Source organism: Eumetopias jubatus, unplaced genomic scaffold (assembly GCF_037043125.1).
Source record: "Eumetopias jubatus isolate StellerSeaLion01/CBP00866 unplaced genomic scaffold, mEumJub1_p1.0 scaffold_1, whole genome shotgun sequence".
Classification (NCBI taxonomy): Eukaryota; Metazoa; Chordata; class Mammalia; order Carnivora; family Otariidae; genus Eumetopias; species Eumetopias jubatus.
Genome location: NW_028274807.1, coordinates 175090403 through 175108286, shown reverse-complemented (window position 1 = coordinate 175108286; position 17884 = coordinate 175090403). Strand labels below are relative to the sequence as shown.

Genomic DNA, 17884 nt, shown 5'->3' with positions numbered 1-17884 from the left:
AGATTTTACAAATATTAATTCATGTAATTGGTAACAGTAAGAGGTAGGAATACATGTCATTAGCCATTTAATGAGTCCAAATGGCCTTTGTGGAGTAATAATGAATAATTGGTCAATAAGACAAATATTATGCTTCTTGTTCACCTATTAATTTATTTGTCATTGTGCTCCCAAAGGAGCAATTAATTGACTCAATTACCTGAGAATTGCATAAGACCTGAAATTTTTAAGAAAAGAATCAGTTTTATTATATTGCTGTGTTTAAGTTATAATTCAGAACCCTATCCCTCTATATTGTGTCTTGATAACCTCCAAAAGAAATTTTTAAAGCATTAATGTCATTATAGAAATGAAACTTATTCAGAGAAGTTAAGTGACTTTCCATAACCCTTCAATGGGGAAAAAATAAAATCTAAAATCCATGCCCATAGAGTTGACCTGAAATCCTAAGTCCTTTCTTTCAAGCATTTACTATGTAGTTGAAGATTTAAAACTTTGGTCTTCAGAATTCAAAACATCCAGATAATTTACATATTAAAGAAATCTATGTGTTTTAAAGGTATAATTACTGTATTAAACAACAACCCATATATATTTCAAACTTTTATAAGCTATATGAATTTTATGTATGAATTCCTTCTCCCAGGTCAAACATATGTTAAGACAATTTCTAAACAATCATCTACAAATTATAAAATTTTGTTAATATTCAGAAACATGGTTCAATTTCACCCACACATCCACTTCTTCTTAGTCTTACCTTGATTTGTCCCTTAAACCTATCAGGAGCATGTTCTATAACTGGAAGTTGTCCTGATTTCCACAGATGGTAATCCCAGGCTTAGTTTTTATACAGTGAGACATCATGATTCCTTCTTCTCAGTGGCCAGCTCCCTAAAGGACCTTTTATCTTAGTGGAAGCAAATGTTGCAGTGGGAAAACCCGGAAAGTTGGCTGTACTTGTATAACGTTTCAAAGACTCCCAGTCCCACTTCTTATTTCAGCCACTGCTACAGTGAACAACTCTATGTTTTGTAGGTGTAACCTGACAGAGTCTCATCTCAGGTACCACACGAAGTCCATCTTGTTTCCCCCTCCAGGTTTCTTTGTTCTCAAGAGCTTACTCAGTACTTAAGCACACACAACCTGGATGTGCTAATACGTACTGCCTATACCACCCTTGAATGAGTGTGGGCAGGAAGCAGTGAACAAATGCTTCCTCTTCCTTTCCCTGGGTAGGCAGTTGTAAAGACCCCTTAGAGCTTCACAGAAGCAAGAGTAACAGTGGCCCATCTTGGTGGCCAACTCAATAACTGATCCTTGCATTGCCTCTTTCCTTCCCTGGTGACTATTCCTTTTCCTGACACCTTACCTGTGGGTTGGCATTCCCAAACAGACAACCTGAACACAGCCCCTTGACTTAGGCTCTGCTTTCAGGGTTCAAATTTTGGCTTCTGTATTTTTTGATTATGTCTTCTTGAGCAGGTTACCTAACACCTCTGCAAAAAATCCTCTACAAATCATTGGAGGGAGAATTAACTGCAATTAGATATATAAAACATCTAGCCTGTAATAGTTTGCAGTTCTAAAGGAAATTTCATCTACTTTTACATATCTGAGGACAGACCTAAATAAAAGAAAGGGGTTAAATGACACAGCTTAGCAGCCCCATATCATCTTTATGGAAGAAATATTAGTTTTAAAACATTTAATCTATACCCCACCTGTTTCTGTCAAGGGTAGTAAGGATAATACCACCTTATACCAAAATAACACTTTAATATAAATGCCTCAGTACTCATTGCCTGTCAAAGGTTTTATCTAGGGTAAAAAAAATTGGATTGTAATCCTACTAAAATGTGATAAGGCTCATATTTGAATTGTAATTATGTCTGATATAGATATACTTATTTTTAGAACAGTTCAGACCAAATATAATCAAGGGTCTTTTGCCTGCAGTGGGTTCAGATTTGGTATACATTTTCTAACTTGACTTATACACTAATATTTACCATGAAATTATTCTCTGGCCTTGTTTTGCATTTGGACATCTTTCCACAGCTCCCAAGTTGCTGTAAAGGTACATCAAAATGACAAGTGGCAAATACTTATCTTATGCCAAAGGACCACTGATATTTATATCAAGATTTCCCTTGCTCCACATTGAGACTTCTGCATTTCCCTTCCCCCAAATCATGTGTTTGCAGCATTGTTGGACCCAGTAGGCCTTGTCCTTCTGCTTTGTACAGACCTTGGAATTTTGCACAATATTTTGGATAATTGCCAAGTAGTTGTTCTTGTCTATTTTTGAAACAGCCCCACCAGAATGGGAACAAAAAATCCAAAATACATACCTGTCTATCTATGACAGTTTGTTTTGGGAATGCAAAGCTAGTGGAAAGCCAAATCCTTGGTACACCTGGTTAAAGAATGGTGAACGCCTCAATCCAGAGGTAAGTATCTATGTTGATATTAAAAGTTCACCTATTCTCCTAGGGAAATTTTGTTACTACTAGCAACAACTAATGTTTATAGAATACTTAGTAGGTGTTAGGATATGTAGTATACTCTTCATATATACTAATTTATATAATACTTAAATAAACTCAAAGTAGCTATTAATATTATCCCCATTTTTCAAATGAGAAAAATTAAGGGTAGAGAAGACAACTTGCATAAGGTCACACACTAGTCAGTGATAGATCCACATCCACATATCATCAACATCATCATCATCATCATCATAATTAACATCCGCTGAACTCTTGTACGCTCCAGGTCCTGTGTAAATATTTTTCCATGCGTTGTCTTAGTGTATCCTCATGACAATTTTATAAGAAAGATGCTAGCATTATTTCTTCTATAGATGATGAAAATCGGTTTCAGAGAGGTTAAGTCACTTGTCCAAAGTCACACAGTAGATAGTGAATGTTAGAATTTATATTCTAAACGTAGTCTGATTCCAGGATCCAAGCTCTTAAACATTATCTAGTATCTTGCTTTCCTGAAAACTAATGACCCTAAACCCATAGGAAGTGAGGAATTGAGGCAGTTATCCACAGTTTTCAGTCTGAATTGTACTTTTGTTCTACAGTATACTGAAAATGAGACAGATTTTTTTCATCAAATTATCCAGATAATTGTGTTAATTCTCCCTCTTACTTTGTACTTGTAGGCACAGCTAGGGACACAAAGAACATCTGGTGTTTAGAAGCTGAATATAATGCTGTTCTTCGTTTTGGTTTTAGTGGAATTTTCTTCCTGAATACCTTTTGCATAGAGCATTTTCTGTTTCCTCCAGCCTACTTTCATTAGCTTTAAAGGATGGTAATAAGTATATTGAAATATTTTTTAAAATTATATTTGCTCTATTAAACTATTTCATTATGTGCACTCAAAATTGTATTTCTATCTGCCAAATGGGACTCTGTAACAGATTTTGGCTGTTTAAGCATACTATGGCAGGCTGCAGAAAAGAATTTAGCTTCTCCAACTTATGACTCAATTAGAACATTATCAAGTCATCACATTTCAAGTCTTTTGGAGACCTTAGGATGGAAAGCCAAGGGAATTTCTAACCATTATATTCATGTCTAACGTTATTATTAACCATATTTTCTGGAATAATTGGAATGGTACAATCTTCCAAATTATTTTATATACCATATAACATAACAGTAATATACACTCTATGCAGACAATGCCAATTTTCAAAGAAATGAGATAACATGAAATATACTAACCATTAAAATTATATGAAGGATGTTTCTTTTTTTAACTTCAAAAAGCTGCTCAGAATCTTGCAGGATATTAAGTTTCATCTTCATAAACATCAGTTCTCATACGCCAAAATATCCCATCTTGTAGATAAGCACAAATGTTTAATAATGTATTCTGGTTAAGAAAATGCCTACATTAACATACTAGCACTTTTACATGACTTTTCTTTTATTAGGAAAGAATTCAAATAGAAAATGGGACACTTATCATAACTATGCTGAATGTGTCAGATTCTGGTGTCTACCAGTGTGCGGCAGAAAACAAATATCAGATAATTTATGCGAATGCAGAATTGAGAGTATTAGGTAAGTCATTCATTTATAACCAAAAAATTCAAAATGACATTTTAGCAAGCTATGATTATACATAATATGAATCCAATTTTTTTCTGTAAATTAGAGATTGCTTTACCTTGAAATAATGGGAAATGTCTAAATTAACTTAAAAAAATGCAGGGTGATAATTATTATTCTACTTGAGCAGTACATTAGGGCTTCCAGAGAAGCCCACTGTTGGGTACATCCAAACCAGAAAAAGTCTCCTCCAAAGCTGATCCTAGCACATGATATTTTGAGTGCAATTCAAAATTATCCATTAGAAATGTTTTCATCTGGGGCACCTGGGTGGCTCAGCTGGTTAAGTGTCTGCCTTCGGCTCAGGTCATGATCCCGGGGTCCTGGGATCCAGCCCGATGTTGGGTTCCCTGCTTGCGGGAGTCTGCTTCTCCCTTTCCTCCCTGCTCATGCTCTTTCTCTCTCTCTCTCTTAAGTTAAAAAAAAAGAGTTTTCATCTGCCAATCAAAAAAAAAAAAAAAATCTCAATTTATAATGATTTAAGCAGGTATTTATTTTCTCTTAACAAGAAGTTCAGGTTTGGTAGCTGAGCCATGGGACTGTGATTGATGATGTTATTCTTCATACTTTCCCCTCATGCTTATAGTCTCGAGGGGATGACTGCTATAGCTACGGAAATAAAGTCCCTACTTAAGGGAGAAGGGGAAGGTAGGGACAAAAGTGACCAAATCTATCCCTCTCATTAGAAAATGCAAAATTGCCTTGCATCCTTACAATAAAATCCTTTTATGCTGATGGCTAGAACTCTGCCACGATGCCACCCAGACCTGAAGGAAAGCTGGGCAGATAAGTCCCTATAGTGAAAAATTGATAGAAGCAGTTTGAGAATGATAATCTCAGTGGTGTCTGTTACAATAAATAACGCATTAGTGTCTTTTACCACAAAGTTTTCTTCATGGTAGGAATAAAGGAGATAAAAGAGAGGAAGGATCAGGCAAAGAGACAAGATTTCATGAGCTTATGGACAATGAGCATTGATTTGTTTGTTTATTCTTTGAATCACTACTACTATGTATTGAACACTTAGGTGTACTAAGCACTAAAAATATTATTATCAATACTTAAGCGATCTTTACTTTCAAAGAACCTCTAGTTTCACCAAGAAAAGAAAGCTAAATTTAAAGATATGATTATTATGGTCAGTAATTGAGTAACTGTTGTCAGACTTCATGGCAAGTTGAATATAACCCTAAATTGAGGATGTTCTCTTTAAGCTGAGATCCAAAGCAAAAGCATGCACAGGTCAGTGGAAGGGCAAAGAAACAATACTTGGAATGCCTAGAAACAAAAGAGTATGGCATATGTGAGAGAATTTCAGCTCAATTAGACTTTAGACTAGGGATGGGGATTGGATACATGGGTTCCCACATTCATGAAGCTGGAAAGACTCAGATGCATCCAGTCAGTCTAATAATTTCTCACTCTCATGAACTGATATTTGTTCAACATTCATTGAGTGGGGACAAAGTTGAAACTGACCAAGACTTTTTTTTTTTTTTAAATTTCTGCTCAGCCTGCCTGCTTCTACAGAAGGCAGAGTATTTCCATTTTGCTGGTTAAAGGCTTGCCTGAAGAAATCTGACATAGTAATAGAGTATTCCTGACTTAATTCAAAGCTATCTTACATTTCACATTTAGGATCATTACCTTAACTGGAATAGATTTGGTGATTTCCCTAATCAGGGTTCAAATCCCTTCTGTCTCTTATGGAACCATCTTCACCCTCTTTATTTTAAACACTGTTAAGAATGTGACTCTTTGTAACTTGCTTCTTCCCCCAATCCAACTGGCTTTTGTTAATTCCAATGACTTGCACCAAAACAAAAATAAATTACATTTATTGAACACATACTTTGTGCCAGGCCGTCTGCTATACTTCTTTACAGATGTTATCTCATTTAATCTCCACAGTAAAATTCTGAGGTGGTATCTATTGTCATCTTCCTTTTTCAAATAAAAATAGAACTCCAAAATGCCACGTTGCTAACTGGCCCCAGAACAGCCTGAGCAAATAGTTTGAAAAAGAGCTCTGGGTACAAATATTAAATTTAGTCTCGTATACCACATCATCACATTACCACATGTTAATTAAGTGAGAGAATTAACAATTTTGTTTTTAATTTTGTTTTTAGCCTCAGCTCCTGATTTCTCTAAAAATCCCATTAAAAAAAATTCAGTTGTTCAAGTTGGTGGGGATATTACTATCGAATGCAAGCCAAATGCTTTTCCTAGGGCAACTATCTCCTGGAAAAGAGGAATGGCGAGCCTGAGACAAAGCAAAAGGTAAATAAATCTCTTTTTTGTTATAGTTTGAACTATTCTGTAGTACAGTATCTTCGAAATTTAAGTCTTCTAAAATTCTCTCCCTTATAATAAACCTACGACTGGGTAGTCACAGATGCCAAACATTTCCACATGATAACAAAAACTAAAGAATCTTATAAACTTAAGACTTGTTTGTATAATTTTGCTGCAATATATTTCGTGCATGTACTTATATTTTTAAAAATCATTTAAGACCTTTTTCTATATTCAACTTGAAGATTTTTCCTGACCCAGCCTGCTGAGAAATCAGTGAGAAGAGCATTACACAAAAGAGACACTTATACTCACACACCTGGTGTTGTGGTTTTTAAATAGTCACACAGGTGTTCACCCCATGACAAAATGAATTCACCACATGAAAAAAATGTAGAGAGGTTCCTGTAGAGAAAGAAGAGAGGTTTCCTTCTATTCTGGATGTGATTGAGAAATCCTGGATCAGCACTGGCATGTTTTCTAGGAGAGTTTAGATAGAGCAAAACAGGTGTTTTCCTCTATTTGGAATACATTTCATTGAGTTGTAGTATAGAACCTTGTACACCCAGAGATGACTAGTCGGTAGTTGAGTTCTACTGTAATGACCCTTGTGTGTTACTGTGTGATCAGATGTGCAATGGAATGAGCCATTGTGCTGAAGATGTGAAAATGTTTCAGTGAGCTCCTTGTAGGCATCATACGTATTACTAACTCACATGCATACCTGATCAGGCAGGTAACATAAATGAACAAGACAGACCAGGTAAAAGAAAGGACAGCTCAAGTGTGATGTGAAATGGCAGTCTGCCAGTCTTATGAGACGAGGCTGTGATGGCCTGGAGAGTGAGTTCTACACCAAAACGAGATAGTCACTCCAAATCCAGGCAGACATTGTTTTGTGGGTGGGTAGAACTTCAGACAGGGTTGTAGAACTTCCAACATTTCAAGAAAAACTAGAAATTTGGGTGTTGGTATTGAATCTTCTGAGCCAATAAAAATGCCCGAAGGCTGGAATGCAGGGACACCATCTTGTTATTTCTGATCTAGGACTGCTTTTGTGGTCAAGGGAGAGAGAAAAGGAGGTTAAAACAAACTGCTGATTGTATAGAGTGCTATCAGGGTTATATCTAGTGCCATGAAGAGCCTCTCCTGACATGACAAGCTTATACAAGAGAAAGACCTTTCTGGGGGCACTCTCCTTACCGTCTTCTGTCTCCAGTGAGCCCTATAGCCTTACACTGAAGCTTTTCCCTGGACAGGGATTTTTGTCAAATGTATCTTTACATGCCCTGTGCCATTGGCATAGAACCCAAGCTCAATAAATATCTGTGGAATGAATGACTGTGTCAAAAAAAGGCGAATATGTAAGGTGTCACCAGCTTTAGAGAAAAGCTCTTCTGGAGGAGATACCTTGAGATGGAGAACAGAAGCTTCACAGCTAAGGAGAAAAGACAGATGAAGGGGAATCTGTTGCCCTGGTCGTGACTGGACTTCTTCCTCTGTGTAGACAGCCTAGGAGATCATTGCAAGTATTCTCAACAGCTTTGGACGTGGGATTCCTTTTAAGTGTTTCCTCTTTGATTCCTGAAATCTAATTGAAGCTTGAAGACACTGCTGTAGAACTGGAAAACTCAAGAGATACCATTGTATCTCTTGTACAGCGGTCTGTACTGAGAGTTGAGATAAATTGATTATTTCGTTCCCTAAAGTGACTCAAAGTCCTCACCTAAGTAGCAGGAATGACTGATGTTTATGTCTATAACCTTTAAAGACTCAAACACAGTGTATGTGGGGAGGAGGAAGAGAAGGATTTGAATAAAATAAAAAAAATGAGAGGAAAAAGAATTGAGAGTATGAGGGGAACTGCTTTTAAAATGGCTTTTCAGGTTTATGTTTTATTTTGCCCCATGTAGAAAGAATTTGGGATCTTTTTTAGCCTCTGAAGGGTCACTAATAGCGTATCAGGTGCAGCACTGTCTCACTGCAATTAAAGGAGTGATCTGTGTGATTTCTATTCACAGATGCTTCTTCTGTAATTCTGTTCTCTCACTGCAGTAAGACGTCATTTCAAGTTTCAACAAAAGAAAATAAACAAACAAACAAAATTATCTCCTGAACACGAGTCTTAAAAAAAATGGAAAAAAAAAAAGTTAAGCCCTGAAGTACATGGTAATTACAGACATATATCTCTGCCAGTTATAGATTACCTTAAGCAGTGATTTGCAAAGGTCACACAGCCAGTTCCGTGAGACTTTGTGTCTCTGCATGATTTCTATCCTGTCCCCTCTTCTATTGCCTTCTGACCCGACTGGTTCCATTAAGTGTGTGGTTTCATGCTGGTTACCGGGAAATGCAGCACCTATGCTTCTGTTTGTGTTGACCTAATGGCTTTTTTGTCTTCTAATCATGGGGATTTCCAAAGAAGTTGAAGGTAAAAATTAAGAGTTGTGATGAAAAAGAAAAGAAGAGAGGAAGGGAGGAAAGAAGGAAGGAATTTTATAGAACTAGATCCTAAACTCAAAGACAGAACACTGAGTGCCAATATACATTTTTAAATGCCACACCAGCCTGTTTATTTCCCTTAAATAGAAAAATAAATATAATTCCTACCCTCTCATGCCTCTGTTAAAACATGACACAGTTGTATACATAGAAAGATTTAAAGCGTCACATATGGAAAACAATTTAAATATTTACAATGATTCCAAGTAGGAATAGTTTTTAGTTCTTGACCTTGGAAATGCCCATGTGGGAAAATGCACATTTTTACTTTCTGTTATAAAATTTCTATACGGTCCTGTCTACTTTGAAATTTCATTGTCACTAACTCTTGCTTCCAATAAAGTGTAACTACTTAGAGATGGTTGAAAGGACTCTAAAGAAGCCTATTCAAAGTAATCTTACCATATTACCTACTGATAAAAAAAATAGTGGCAATATATACATTTTGACAATTTCCTCCACTCTTACATGAATTGAGACAGCATACATCACCTAGGTAGTAAATGATAAAGCTTGGACTCTATGCCAAATTGCCCATCTCTGTTGCTAGATCTTTTCCACTCAACAGATAATGGAGAACATACTTGATTCTTTTTTTTTTTTTTTTGAAGGGCTGTTTTCACATGATTTAACCTAAATTCATGTATTGGTAATTGAGATCAAGCAACAGTTCTGAGATTAATTTAACATGTTTCTTATTGGCCTGTGTGCCACAATTGAAGTCTTGACTATTTTAAGATTTCTGTCTTTCATAAGTGCCTGTATTCATGGAAGGCTGTAAAAGCAGAAGAGTTTTCCTACAACTAAAAATAGGTAGATAACATTACAGAGTCCAAGGGCTGCCTGGTTTCCTGCTGGGAAGGTATGGTCTTATGACATCTACCTCATTCTTTTTGGAGCTGCAAGTCATTTAGCAATAGCACCTAAATTGAATAGTAGCAAAGGTATGTTCTTATGGGGAAAAATGGGGGTGTATTGCAAAAAGCCCTGCCTTGGAAATTAGAAAACAGGGATTTTGATTCCAGTTCTATCACTGATGAGTGGCCTGACCTTGGATAAAACCACTAGCATACTCTCAGTTTTTTTTTTTTGTTTTGTTTTGTTTTGTTTGTATTTTTTTCTTTTGAGGTAGCTGTTTTCTGGATTTATTTAAACACTATCCCCATGCAGTGACTGCCAGAATAGAGATTATATATTAGAAATCAATGCAAAACATTAGTGTGCCAGGTTAAAATTGCAGCTACTATCACAGTTATAATTTTATATATATTTCACTGATTTCATCAGGTGACCAAGTGATTGAGCCAGACATGATGATTGCTGTAAATTATCAAAACAGCCAAAATGATCTGATTGGATGAATTCAGAGGTTAGAAAGCCCCAGCAGCTGGAGTGTAGCAAGACCGTAGTGAGCACCACTCTCCTTCACCATGATAGGCCCAGCAGCCAGCTCCAACCTGGGACATAACAGACATTCAATAAATATTTTCTGTGTTGCTAAATCAATGAAAGTTAAAAATTTACTTTGCTTTGTTTGTATCTACCTGACTTAAAGACATTCTACAGTTAAACCAAAAACTTAGTAATTAATAGGCCCATGATCAGCTCATTCATTCTACAAATATTTAATGAACACCTACTACGTTTCAAATACTATACTAGGTGTTGTGAGTAAAATGTTAAGTTAGTCAAAAATGTGACACCTACTATCCTTTTGTAAGAAAGTGTTTTTCTTTGAAGTTATTGGGAGTCAGAAGATCTGGGTTTAAGTCCCAACGCTACTTCTCACATAGTTAACTTCTAGCAAGTCCTTTAGCTTCAGTAGTCCTCAGTTAAATCACTTGAAAAATGGAGAAAATAGTACCTGTCTCTTCCATTTGGTTGTATGAGACTCAAAAGACAGCATGTGTGGAAAGGCTGGGTGATCTGTGTACTCTCCTGTCGTGGGCTGCCTTTATTGCTGTGATCCTAATCTTTATGTAAATCCCAGTTTAACAGTCTTACCTCTATCAGCCAGGGTAAAAACCATGAGCTTGACCACAGAAAGTCAAGATGAATACAGATTAAGCTTATCTCTGGAAGGCATTCTGGGCAATTGAGGGAATCAATTACGCATCTGCTAAGTTTGATTAATCACTTTTTTTTTTTTCTTTGTGGCTCCACTTAGCAAGTGAACTGACAGAAACCTACTAGATTTATCTCCTTGTGCTCAGTGACTGCTGGCTGCCTGTTCAGGGCTCACCTCCTGAATTTAATAGTAAATGTTAACCTGCTGGACAGACAGCTCCAAGTTGTCCTCTGATGAGCAGCATTAAATACAATGCCTAAATCACCTGATATTTGGTCAGAGTGCACAAACAATATCTGAGCAATAAAAATAAGATATAGGGTGTTTTTCCTATTATTGAAAGATAGCTGAATTCATAAGTTAATCCACCACATTTCTTCCTCGGAAGAAGAAAAGATCGGAAAAAGAAAAGATCCACCACATTTCTCTCTCACGTCCTAAGATAAAATAAAATAAAGCAAAACAAAGTAAAATAAAATCCAGTTATATATCAGACAAATGGTCATTAATAATGAAAAGAGCCATTTTAAGCACCTTCTATATGTCAAGCAGAATATCAGGTAATTTATATATCTCCAAGTTAAAGGATACTTCTTTTCATATGCAGATACATTTCTGAGGAACACTGTTGTCACACAGTTATATAGGGTTATATTTCTATCAATTTCACCTTAGGAATCTCAAAGAGGTAAATACAAAGATACTTTGAAATTCACTGAATATCAAACTGAAAAGTAGAGGTTCTATCCCTTGGCAGTTGGTCTCAGAACATGATCATATTTCCTCAATTTGACATAAGAGGACTGCTGAACTTCCTAGAACCAATTCTATTACCTCTATGCACTTGGGGTTGCAGAGAGAAAGGGGGGTGCAGAGTTACAAACAGACCTTCTCAAATCCATGAATCTTGTGTGCTTTATCTCTTAATAATGATCCTATTAAACTCTGTGTGGCCCTGGGCCCTTGGCACAACGCATGTACCTTATGGGAACATATGAACCCCTTAAGTAGCATGGAATCTAGTAGTGGTGCTTATTCAATATTTTTGCCTTCAAGCGCAAAATTTAGCAGGCCCACTTCCATTTGCATGGCACTCCAAAACCTTGAGACCTCCCTCCTAAACACAATAGTCAGTTGTGGGAAGGGGCTAGGGGGAGTTGAAATATGGCAGTGAATCAGTGGAGAGAGGAAGAGGAGATAAGAGAGAAGGAAGCGAAGACAAAGAAGGATGAAAAAAAGGAACAGGGCATTCTCTGTGCCAAGAAAAAATTGATGGTTACTGAGCAAGTCATTTGATCTTTATTCTCTTCATGAGTAAAAATGTACCCTTGGGAGGACCTTTTGAAACTCCTTAGCAGAGCGACACAGAAGATGAACAGAATAAAAATTAGTTTGTCTTTGTTCCACTCTTTGCTAAATGAGTTAGACAAAGTGGTTCCTTTCACTACGTAGCCCATTGCCCAACACTTTGCTCCAATTCCACTTTCTCCTTGGAGGCTTTTCACGAACATCTTACCTTGTAGGGCATCAGCTAATGAGGGTCCATCTGCCTGAATGGAAGGGAGCCAGTCATATGATGTCCCCTTCCTGTTTGACCCTTCTCTACGTATCTTTCACTATCTGCTTTCTAAATTACCACAGTTCCTTTTTCTTTTACCTTTACCCCCAAGTGCTAAACCTTAATAAAACATCCCCTCCACACATGTCTATTCAATGCAACTTTAACCACCATGTAGCAACCGGCAAGCAAATTTCTCTATCTCTTCCTCCCCTTTGCAAAGCTTCCTAATGGAACAAGCAAATAAACCTAATTTTATTTTGTATCACCAACTACTTAATGTAATAGTGCTTAGTACATCAGGTAGCATATCAAATAGGCAAATGAACCATATGCTCCCATGTTTAAGGAAGAATGACAGTCTGCATAATGCCAGGCTTATTACAATCTCCCTTCTGTGCTGCCTCTTTGTAATAAAATTTTAAATTGTTCATACTCAACTCCTGAGAGCCTTGTTAAGGTGAGCCTTTCCAAGGGAATACATGCTGAAGATGTCAAGAGCATCTGATACTCTTGCCTCTGTCACACAAAGATTTAACAAGCTAAGATCCTGTGTGCTCCTGTCAGTCTTGCCCTCATTTTTCCCTCTTGCCATCCAATCCTCTATTCTTTATCCCCACTGGCCTCCACGGGCCTGGAGCACTGACCCTTTAGCACAATGCATGCAAAACCACCTGCCTGCCATGGTCGGAAAAAGGTTCCAGTTCATTAAAGATGTAAAGCCTGCCTTTAAACTCAGCCTGCCCAGCTGGGTGTGAGCTCTTTTACACCACTGCCTTGGGTTAGACTATATTATTGCTGTAGTTCCCTATTTAAAGTGTTTTAGTGATGGGTAATAACATCCTGTAGCTTTAAACCAAGGGCAAATATGACAAAGCAAAGAAGTTCCACAAATAAATGGCATCTTATATTCTGGCACTTACTGTATCTTAAAGTGAGAAATACATCAGCTTTGTTGTGCAGTTGCTGTGGATTTGTAATCTGTATCAGTAGGCTTTGAACTTGATCGTGCATAAGATCTTTGTGAAAAAATGCAGATCCCAGAGCCATGTCCAAGATTTTCACTCAGTAGGTAGGAAGCAGGGCTGAGGAATCTGCTTTTTTTAATATAAATTCGCGCCCTCTGCTCTCAAGAGAAGCCGAGACTTCTGAATACCCCTTGGAGAAACACTGGTTTGATGCAAACATGTTACTTGAAAAATAGAAAATTCATTTTATCTCCATTCCCCCCAGAACTTTGTTTCCTATATTAAATGCTTGATTCTTCATCTTTTCTCACTGATGAGGAGCTATAAGTCCTCAGTTCAGTTACTTTTTGAAAATATGAATACAATTGGCCTTGGAATGATATCTACTTACTTTAGTGTATTTGCTTCTAATTTCTGAGTGACATTTATATCTTTCAAAGTTTACATAAATATTCAACAGCAATAATTTTATAGACAGAAAAGGTCAGTTATTAGTGCAATTTATACAAATGACCTTTTGTTCTTAGTTTGACTTTTGAGGAGAGATCTGATTATTTGATTTACTTAAAGTACAATGCTCCTTACTTAGAAAGAAAATGTTTGCTCTCCAGGTATGTGTTACACTTTCACCTCCTCATAGACGCTGATGGGCATATGGAAAATTAACCAATAGAAATAAATGGGAAGGACAGAATTGCTGTCTTATAGAAATTATGATTCAGTTGAAGAAATAAAATCCTAATCAACTGTGTGAAAGTCAGTCTTGTTAATATTTTCACAATGAAGTTAGGCTTGTCGGAACAATGTTTTAGTCACTGGCTATTATTTACCATTCTCTTTTATCTTTTTTTCTTTTTTTCCCACTGTAGAATTGTGTTTGGTTGGGGTCGAGGGGGATGTTTTTGTTTTTGTTTTGCTTCCAAATGAAATTTATGCTAGAGCCCATTTCATAAAACAGTATAAAACTGAACCAATCTGGCTAACGTCCTGGAGGGAAAACCAGAGCCCCTCGCCATGCCCCACCCACTTCCCCCGCAGCCCCGAGCTGGCTTCCTCCCAGCAGCCCGTGGTGCGCCCTCAGAACGCTCTAGATCTCCTGAGAGCACAGTCCGAGAAGTGCTGATTTGGAGTGACAAATCTGCTTCTCAAGTGTGACTTGTCAAACTCTTCATTTATTTATAAGCACAGTTGCAAACCAATTTGACAGGCCTTGTGAAAAAATTCTGGGTTTATAAATTTGAATGAGCTCCGTCTCGCGGGGGAAGCAGACAGGTCAACAGCTCCAGGGCAGCGGGGTATGTGTCATCACAGACAGAAGATGGTGACGACTGACTCGGCTTACAGGAGTTCATAAAGGCTTCAGCAGGTTGGACGTAACCAAGCTGGCACTTGAAGGGTAGGTAGGAAGTTTTCCTAGAAAACAAAGGTGGGAAGGCCTGGTTTTTTTATGTGGCTATCTTACTGCATAGTCAGTGTCCTACGTGATGCCAGTTGAAAGGTTTGGATAGGCACTTACCTTCCTCAGCGCAGGATATGATTCCTCTAAGTACAGACACAAATCATTTTGGGAGCCATCCAATGATTGACTCTTTGACGGCTTAGGAATGCTTAGAGACACATAATTATACACATTTTTTTTTTCGTTCTATCTCAGATTAAATTAACTAATACAGTCATTGTTGACCCTGAATCTCATCAAATAATAATAATAATAATAACAATAGTAATAATATCAACTTATAGTACCAGTGTTAAGATGTTAGATACATCATTTCATTTACTTTTTACAAGATGCCTATGAGGGGGTCTATTATTTATTGGTATTTTTAGATGGTTAATACTAAGGCTTAGCAAAGTTAAACATCACATCTACAGTCACACTGCTAGTGAGTAATACAAATGCATTCAGTTCCAGGAGGCTCTGACTCCAAAGCTCCATGTAATCTTAAACACCACAATGTGGGCTTTCAGTTTACTTTTCCAATGTCGTATGGTGTCCATCTGTGAAGCTAAAAGCAGACCATCATACCATACACATTATTTGTTCATTATTTTTTTCAGTTTAAACTACAGCTCTTACAAAAACAGTGATATATACAGTCAAATTCTATTTTTACATCAATAAAAGGTATAGTATAAGTCTATATGTTGTCATAGCACTGATAGATGGAGTCTTAACTCACACCAACAAAATAAAATCAGTCCTCTTAGTGGCTTAGTTTCCTACAGCTACAATATTCAAATGACTGATTTATTTTTAATGTAACATACAATATAATTTTTGGTGACATATAGACATAGATATACAAATTCAATAAATAAGGATAAACTCCCTAAGCTCTATGAAGGACTTGATCTAGGTATGAAATTATGTATTATAATTAAGAAGAAGAATAATTAGAGTTAGCAGACAAGGAGTCACATCCAAGTTGTTATCCCATTCTCAGCCACATTTGTAAGCTTACTTCTGTAGACTCTGAAGAAGATATTAATTCAATAGCCAGCAGGGATCCAGAATTGGAAACTCCACTCACATCTACCACCAAAACCACATTCAAGATGGCAGGAGAAAGCATTTCCCAGATATACCATGTTCTGAAATAACCAAAGGACAGAGGTAGAATGAAAAGTTGGGCTTTTCATTTAGGATTATCCTAAATGTTCCAGCCCAACTCCCTCACCCATTTTTTTTTTTTTTTTTTTTTTTTTTAATACCTGAGGGAAACCAAAGACTTCAGGGATAAAGTTACTGGTTTAAGGTCACAGGCCTGTATTTGAATCTTGTCTGTCTATCTCAAAGTATGCTGCAGATACAACTTCACATTTGCAAACTTTCAAAGTCTCAAGGAGATCACACAATCAGCTCATCATCATAAATGTAATTGAAGTGTAGCCAAAAGTCCTGACAATGTTTGAACTTCTCCATTCCTTTCTGCACAATTCTCTCTCCCATTGTGTTTTCAATTGGTTCTCCTGTAGTTATTTTAGGAGCCTACTTTTTTTTTAAAAAAAAAAGACTTTTTAAGTCCTGTGTTACAAACTTTTTTGGTCCTTTGTCAACTTTATAATTTCCCATCTTTTTTTTTTTTTTAATTTGCTTGGGTTGTAAGGCATTTTAGCATATGAATCTGTATTAATTTGCTTTTGTGTTTTCTCAGGCATCCCAAAATACTGCAGCAAATGGAGACACTTTTATCTTTCCTTCCCTTCTTCTACTGAACAGCTAAATACTCCTCTTAGGCCTCTTACACTGGATTAATTTAGCTAAGCTTTCCATCTGATGCTGTTTTGTTAATGTTAAATCACATTTCTGTAACATTTCATGGGAGTCAGCCTAGCAGCGCACACTGGCATGCCATCGGAATAAAGACACATCATGACACCAAATAATTATGTTATTTAGCAACTGCTCTTATCTGCCATCTCCTAATTTGTGTCACAATTCAGTCCCCCAGAATCTGTGTTTGTGTTGTGTGTCAGCCACTACAAAGCTGGTACTTAAATTATTTGGGTGTATTAAACAAGGAGTCACATTTTGATGATCTAAGGTCTGAATATCTGATGCTTGGTTTCTGCTTTGGAGTTTAGGACAGTTGAACCAAGGACTTAACTTTGAAACATTGGCTGTTCACACCGGTTAATTACATATTAGGCATAAAATACAACCACCAAAACCAGAAATTAAAAAAAAAAATTAGACACTGGCATCAGTGATGTTTTTATTTCCATGTAAATTAAAAGGTGTTTGAGCCCATTTTAATCTGCAGGTAGGACTTCTATACAATCCTTTGTGAGTTAAACCCTTTCAGTTAGTTGTGTAATGACCCTCAAATCATGTTTGATTAATCAGTTCTGGGGAAGCGTATCTTTAGTTATTTAATGTGTTTAAAATAGATGTTCCTCTCATTTGTTGAGAGTGGTGTAAAAGGGGCAGCATAAAGACATCCGTGCATGCCTGCTTTCCCCTAGGCACCAAGAGAAATGTGCTTTCTGACAAAACATAGCAAAATTGAATTTATTTGTGCTGCCAGTTGGTGATGCCCCTTCATGTAGCTTTTCGTTTTTTACTTTTCCTACCTTACCCACCTCCCATTGTACATATAAATTTAAACACACCGTGCTTAATGTAACTCAGTTCAAGAGACCAAAGAAACACTATTATTTGTCTGGAGCTAGGACAGAGGCTAAGAAAATACTCCAGATATAATTGTTGCATTTTCTGTACATCAGTTAATTAGGAACACCCTCTCCACCCCCAGCACGATCCCTATCAACATAATAACTTTAAGAGATTTCATGATGGCCTTTGTTAACACTTTAGTTTCATGATTGGAATCGTACAAAAGAATGATTAAGG

General features: G+C 36.9%; 1 protein-coding gene across 1 annotated transcript in view; it reads left to right on the top strand.

Moving 5' to 3' along the window:
- CNTN6 (contactin 6) overlaps positions 1 to 17884 on the top strand; it is a 151490-nt gene that overhangs the window by 78589 nt on the left and 55017 nt on the right. Inside the window, 3 exon segments of the mRNA XM_028101740.2 lie at positions 2317 to 2453; positions 3956 to 4085; positions 6266 to 6416. Of these exon segments, the coding sequence (XP_027957541.2) occupies positions 2317 to 2453; positions 3956 to 4085; positions 6266 to 6416 (418 nt within the window).